This window comes from Monopterus albus, unplaced genomic scaffold (genome assembly GCF_001952655.1).
Source record: "Monopterus albus unplaced genomic scaffold, M_albus_1.0 scaffold2.1, whole genome shotgun sequence".
Lineage (NCBI taxonomy): Eukaryota > Metazoa > Chordata > Actinopteri > Synbranchiformes > Synbranchidae > Monopterus > Monopterus albus.
The window spans coordinates 7,957,143-7,964,390 of NW_018127882.1; the positions used below are offsets into that span (position 1 = coordinate 7,957,143).

A 7,248-nucleotide genomic window follows, 5' to 3' on the forward strand; every position below is an offset into this window, starting at 1 on the left:
TATCAGATAGTACTTGAGCTTTCAGATTCTGTCCCAAAAGTTTGTCTTAAAGCAAAACATGTAGAAAAATGAAAACTGAGGTCTGTGGATTTGTTTGTCAGTCCTTTGTGTGATATCCACATAGAGAATATAAATGCTTGGTCCTTGGTTTGTTTTTGTAAGTGGGGTAGAACTGTGTATGTGTGTTTAGTCAGACTCTTCCTCTGAACTGGCTGGTGTGGACACAACCTCTTCCTCCTCTTCATTTGACTGCTGGTTACAAGAACAAAAAAGGGGGTGAGTATCTGTGGGTAATTTGTGATAAAGATAAATGAACCAACTACATTAATTTCATTTCCATTTAGTCTCTCACTCTTACCTGCAACTTCTCCACAACTCTGTTTCCTGTGGTTTTGGTCACATTTGAACTTTTTTCCCTGTCTGTCTCTCAAACTTAACACAGCAACTGTAATTCACGCACATATTAAAAATTCTTGAAATTAAATGCGTTTCTCTTTTTTAATTTATTAACAATTGAAGCTCTCAACTTTTGAGCAAAGTTGCAATGCTGATGTCATCATCTGGGTTTATGGTCCAGTTACATTACTGGACACCTGCTAGCCAAATGAAACGAAGAATTTTAACAGCAATCTGTGTCCCGCCCCCGCATCATTCAAAGCAATCTCTATACTAGCGTGGTAAAACTAGAAACAAAAAAAATCTAACAAACATCCAGGAAACTAACTACCTACACTGGTCAAACGCTGTGGTAAACAGAGAGAAACACATGAGGAATTAGCTGCTAATGCATCCTGCTACAGCCTGTCTGAAAATGACATCTACCATTTCTGGCTTTACCTTCTTCCTCTTGGACTTGCTCTTGTGGTCAGAGTCTGAGGAACTGTCCTCACTGGTTTCGATGAACTCTCGGCTCTTGAAACTGTCATTGCCTCCTCCCCGCTCTCTGTCCTTATCTCCTCCGACAGACTTCCTCTTCTTCTCCTCCTTTTTACCACCAGATTTTTTACTCTCTCTAAACGAAAGTCGACATATATTTAAGATTTTTTTTTTTTGGGTTCAAAACAAAAAGGCAAAGAAAACCTTGTGTTATGACCCTTACTTCCTGGAACTAGAAGCTGATCCTCCGCCACTCTCTGCATACTCCTTCTTTGCTTTGTCGTACTGCCTCTTGGCCTCTCCTGCCTTTGCTTCCCACTCCTGGAAAAAAAAAACAGGGTAGCAGAAAAGTGTATGAGAGGAATGAATAAAACATCAAAAAACAAATGGAAAAGACTGAAACTGCTAGATATGGGACAGATGTTAAGAAATCAAATCTGGCATTTTCAAGCTCCACTTTATTAAACTGTTTGATAACATCATTCTTTCTTCAACATTCATTCTTTCATAATGTTTCTAAAGCTGAATGTTACCTTTCAGATGATTTCAGCTAGTTCCAAGTATAACCAGGGGTGGTGGAAGGAAGTTACCTTCGCCAGGCACCCTTTGCACTGTACAATAACCTACTATGTTACTCAGAGCTTCCAGCAGTGTCCAACCTACAGGGGTAATTGTCTTTAAAAGTAAACTGTTAAGGTCAATCTGGTCCCATCATACAAAACTTAGGGGCTGAAGTTACACAGTGCAAAGTTCAGTAACAACACTGCCGTTAATGTAAACCAAGAAAGCCAGTAAACTGCCGTCTGTTTTCATTTTACATAGCTGGCAGAATCCCGGTACTAAAGGCGTGATGCTTATCATGACATCCAACTGCTTTGTTCTCACCGACTCCTTCACCACATTCACTCTCTAGCTCTCTCGACCACCACTGCTCTCCCTCTCTCACATGGACCCCCAACTCCCAGTTCCACATCATTCCATTTATACAGGAGGTGGGTGACCTCATCTGGGCAAAAATACTACCTATTGTGGCAGCCTTTTGGAGCGTGGGTCAACACTGGCCCACCATACGAGTAATGTACCTTTCATATAGAACAGCAAGGCAGATAACCCCACACTCTGAATGTAAAAGAGGCTACTGTATATTACACTGAATGGAGGAAATAAAAAAAAAGTTGTAAAGACCACCAAAGTAGCATATTTAAAACATTTCCTAGTACATTTACAACTATTCTAATTAATTATTACTTTGCTTTTATATCAATCTATTGTCACAGCCCTACTGTCCTGGACTGTGGCACAATCTGAGAGTCACTCTGAATAAAGCCATCAGCTTGAAGTCTAAAAGGCAAAGGTAAAATTAAAACTAATTCTCTAAACACTTTTACCCTTACATGTTCTCCTGCCTCACCTCCTTCTCATCTTTGTTCAGTTGTTTCCACATCTCTCCGGCCTTCTTGGAGATCTCTGTGATGGAGATGCCCGGGTTCTCCGACTTGATTCGCTCACGACTGGAGTTCAGCCACAGCATGTAGGCACTCATCGGCCTTTTGGGGCCGCCGCTATCTTTCTGCTTCTTCTACTCCAATTGAAAATAGGATGGAAATGTGGGCCATTATACAGGTTTACATATACTGAATGTGTGTTTACAATCCTACGAAAAACAAAAAAGGTACCAGCATCTTCTTTCAACCTTTACGTTCTAATATTTCTCTCATGCTTTCTGCCTGCTCCAACTGCTGTCTCACCTCTTTGCGCGGTTTCCTTTCTTTTTTCTCCTTCACCACTTTGACTTTCTTGGCTTTCTTCTTCTTCGCACTCTCATCTTCACTTTCGTCTTCTTCTTCACTGCTGTCACTTGCCGAGGCTTTGCTGTCGTACCTGAGTGAAGGTGGTGGAGGAACAGAACAGGAAACAGGGAGAGTTTTGTTAAATGGGTGCAACGAGTCAGGGATGACGGAAAAACATGGGTGAAAATACGCAGACAAAATAGATTGGCTGGGCGATATGGTCAAAATATGGTCAAAACTAGGGCCGTCCCGAATGGCAATTTTTGGGCTCCGGATATTTGGTGGCAATATTCAGCGAATATTTGAATATATTTGATAAGCTGTGATCGTGCTGCAGCTAAAAGTACCTCTTTGCCAAAGTGGCAGTATTTTGGGTAAAACAAAAACAAACCGCTAATGAAAGCCATTATTTAATATTTAATGTAACAGATGAACAGATGACGGATCTTCATAATCATTTGAGTGCACACAGGATGTGCTACAATTCCATCATTGATGTGAGACTGATAGTTTTACCTGTGAAGACGTCTCACTCTGTTGGAGTTGTTGGTCTTGAATATTCGCATACCAAAACTGATTACCCACCCAACAAACAAATATCCGAACAGTAAGATACTGGGGTCCAGCACTAGTCAAAACATACACACACATTGTTTTATAAATATTTATTACCATCACTGAGGAAGGAAACACATTCTAGATATTTATTAGACCTCTAGAGGGATATTACTGTTAGGATTAAAGCCTAAACTAAGAAAAAAAACAAACAGACTTCCTATCAAAGACTCAGTAATTTGCCATGATTTCCTCATCTTGTGTGGTCATCTGACTCTCCTCACAAACACATTTTGTATGTTTGCAGCAATGTGTGTGGTTTTTTCCTTTGTTTTGGCCCTACATTCATCAGTCACACACAAAACTCAAGCTACCCTATTTCTGTAGCCTAATGACACAATTGTGTATTGACCCAAACCCACAGATACATTTATTCTAAATTACTTTTGGTAAATTATCAACTTCTTGGATTTTTTTTTTTTTTATGATAAATATCACAATTACTCTGTTGCTCAGCCTGACTCAATACAAAGCAATTTATGGTAAAGTCACTTACTCTTCAGCAATGTCATCATCTTCCTCTCCGGGGTTAAATGACTCATCTAAAGAGTGAAAAAAAGACAAAAAAAGATCCCAGTCAAACATAATGATCTCCTCATGTATTCCCCATCTCTGGCACACTAAGACTGTTACTCACCGCTTCCGCCGTCTGATTCGTCGCTGTCGTTGCCTTCCTCTCTGATCTTTCCCTCTGCCTTCATCCTCTCCAGGTATGCATCGTGCTGGTCATCATCTGAGTCGCTGTACTCGTCAATCTTTCCCTTCATGCCCTGAAAGTAAACTGTACGGTCAACAAAACTAACCAACACTGCCCACATTTCCTTGGGCTACAACCACATAGGGCAAAGCTCATCTGAAAAAATAAAAATAATCTCAGGACTGAAATTAATCGTTACTTTTACTTAATCAACTGACAGTATAAAAATTGGACAAAAACTTCCAATCATGCTTTCGTACAGCCCAAGGTACATTTTCAGTTTGCATATTTTGTCCAAACAAATTAAAAAACAAAATTCACTTTACCACCATTAAAAATTGGAAATTTGAGAAGCTGGACATGATCAATTTGTCATTTTTGCTTAACAAATAAATGAATTAAATGCTTAGAAAAAGTGCAGTTGATAAATCTTCTGCTCCAACCTTGGGTCAAGAACCCCACTCAACACTGCAGGATAAAACTCAGGGGTTTGCCAACGTATTGAGGAAAGCAGAAAAAAAAATTCTGCTTCACCAAACAAGTTTTTTATGATTATCATTTTGTCAGACTATCCTCTAAATTCCAAGCTTTTAGTCATTTGTTTGTAGCTTTATGTGAGGGGTCATAAACTAAAAAGGTTCAGAACCTTCACTATGCAATCGTGCAAACACTATGCTGTCATTTTTACCATTGTGCCCTTTAACAAATTACCAGTAGTATCATCCTATAGGATTTGGCTGTGTGCACTGTAATGCCATTTAGGAGACTCAAACTAAACATTTTTTTCTCCTCCACCATGACCATTCTCATTTCCATTTATCAATACTTGAACCTGCCCCAAGGGATAAAAAGATGACCAACCAGAGAAGCTCTCATTAACACACCAACAGGAAATGGAGAGCAGGCTCATTCATTTTCATTGACCTGCTCTGCTGACCCTGCTGCCATGGTCACAGAGGAGTGAAAGGAGTTGGTGCCTCAGCTATGTTGTAAGATAGATAATGTAACAGACAGCATTTAAGGCAACGCAATCAGCTCTGCCTGTGTTAGGCAGTAATCATGGTGACAGCTGTGCCGAGTGTTAAACTGCACCAAAAGCCCCCAGGCCACACATTAGTCAGCATGACGCTAACAAACACACATAGGCGCACTGATGTTATCAGAGTCACACACACCTTCACCGCCATGTCCCATGATTAGTCATGAATCACTCTAGATTTATTAGGTACAATCATATCATCATATTAACGTCAAACCCAATCAGGATCATTGGCCATAATCTTCAGTAACTTATATACACACACACACGCACGCACGCACGCACGCACACACACGCAGACGCCATGCAAACACAAATCACTCCACACCAATAAAATTGTGTGCCTAATGTACATGTGACGCCCGTGACCATACCCACCTTCTTCTACAGGGGTACAAGGACAAACACACAGGAGAAGGGCAAAAAGTATCAATATCTGTGATGGAACAAGTCTTTGTTTTATCAACTGGGAGATATTTAAATGAAAGAAGTGTTACCTCCTTGAAACCTCTGTTCTTGATGTTGAGCTTCTTGGCGTTAACAAAGTCAAACAGTTTGCCATACTCTTCTCTAAAAGAAAAGAAAAGACAGGGTTATGTTTTGCTGAAACCCACTAGATATGTTCAGGGTTGGATGTTATTATCTACTGTTCTCTGTTGCATTTGTCTCAATAGCAATGAATGCAACTTTTTAAATAGACCAGCACACGACATTTCTGTTCTCACACTTGCTTTCACTTTATATGTTTGTATAGGTTGTTTACAGTATGTAGACCAGACTTTGACCTACTTTTGTTAAGGTGTAAGCAGGTAATCAGTCCTAGTCTGGTGCAACTAACACAGAGAATGACTTATTGCCTGTTGGTTTTGTTCCATCACTAACAATAACACTGAGAAGCCAGATCAGCAAAATATGATGTAGCAGAGTCCAGGCAGCCAGAAACCGAAGCAGATTCATCAACACCTGATCAAGTAACTGAGACAATACAAAATACAAAGTAGCTGGGATGCAAAGGAGCAGAAGACATGCTGAAAAACATGGCTCTTGTCAAAATAATCTATATAGGAATATTAATAACCAGGTTCATCTATGATCCATGTAAAGATCATATCCCAAATGTGACTGAAACCATAATAACCAACCAGTAACCATATAACTGGGATCCTCGTGTTCATGAACTAGTTCTGTGTTTCCTGATAGTCTGTTCATGCTATACAAAAAAGAAATGACACATATTACACAGTTACTGTCTTTGTCCTCACCTCTCAATGCTGCTGAAGGTGTACTGATTCCCCTGCTTGGTCTCAATCTCAAAGTCAAAAGAACGTGTTGTGGTGGTGCCTCGGGCAAAATTGACGCATGAGATCTCCTCAAACCGCAGGTGCACAGGCGGTTTGTGGACGTAGATGAAGCCTCGCTCTAGCGGGTAGAGGAGGCCTGAGGACGCCTTGAAGGAGCAGGTGATGCACTGAGCCCCAGAATGACTGTGGAAAAATTCAGTATTTTTAACTCTATTCACTTGCATATGTGAAAAAACATGTCTGCACTTGTTGAGGTGCATACCCCTGGAAGTTTCCAGGCACAGTGATCTTGCGGTTGACCAGGGCCTTCATCACCCTGCTGACCATCTCATAGAGAGACCCCGACATGTTCTTACTGAGTTTACCCTCAAAACGACGCTCAACATCCTCCCTGTTAGACACACAGAAGAAAGGTCAGGGTTACCAAGTAAAAATTACAAGCTTTCTGGTATCACTACATGACAGGAAAATGACTCCTCCAGAATTTTGCTTCCCTCTGGTGGATACAAGCTTTACAACACCAAAAGGTGTGTAGTGATAGAGACAGCTGTGTTTATCAACTCCTTTATAACTCATACTATAATTAATTACACGGAGCCCATAACGTCATGGTGTCACATACTCGCTCATGTTAAGTGTGAGGTTGATGTCCTCTTCTTTGGAGAACAGCAGAATAAGGAAGTGATAACGTGTCTGACCCTGCTTAATAGGAGGATCCAGACTGATCTACAAGGAATACACAAAACAAGAGAGAAAAGGTTGAGAAAATATTTTAAAAAATGGGGAAAAAAGGAAAAGAGGGGAAGAATGAGAACAGGAAGTAAAAAGAAAAAAATTCAAGCTAATTTGGGCTATGGACAGGGGATGAAACGCAGACAGCAAAGTCCACCTACCACAAAGAACATCTGCCTTTGGTCCTTGTGTGGCAGC

General features: G+C 40.5%; 1 protein-coding gene across 1 annotated transcript in view; it reads right to left on the minus strand.

Annotated features, from left to right (window-relative positions):
- Nucleotides 1-7,248, minus strand: part of ssrp1a (structure specific recognition protein 1a) — a 15,417-nt gene continuing 8,169 nt past the window's right edge. Inside the window, exons 8-19 of the mRNA XM_020591564.1 lie at nt 7,212-7,243; nt 6,941-7,044; nt 6,581-6,709; nt 6,280-6,501; nt 5,515-5,587; nt 3,919-4,051; nt 3,778-3,823; nt 2,625-2,757; nt 2,288-2,455; nt 1,100-1,197; nt 838-1,012; nt 1-249 (exon numbers count right to left, since the gene is read on the minus strand). Of these exons, the coding sequence (XP_020447220.1) occupies nt 187-249; nt 838-1,012; nt 1,100-1,197; nt 2,288-2,455; nt 2,625-2,757; nt 3,778-3,823; nt 3,919-4,051; nt 5,515-5,587; nt 6,280-6,501; nt 6,581-6,709; nt 6,941-7,044; nt 7,212-7,243 (1,376 nt within the window). The 3' untranslated portion in view covers nt 1-186. The remainder of the gene's footprint in view (nt 250-837; nt 1,013-1,099; nt 1,198-2,287; nt 2,456-2,624; nt 2,758-3,777; nt 3,824-3,918; nt 4,052-5,514; nt 5,588-6,279; nt 6,502-6,580; nt 6,710-6,940; nt 7,045-7,211; nt 7,244-7,248) is intronic.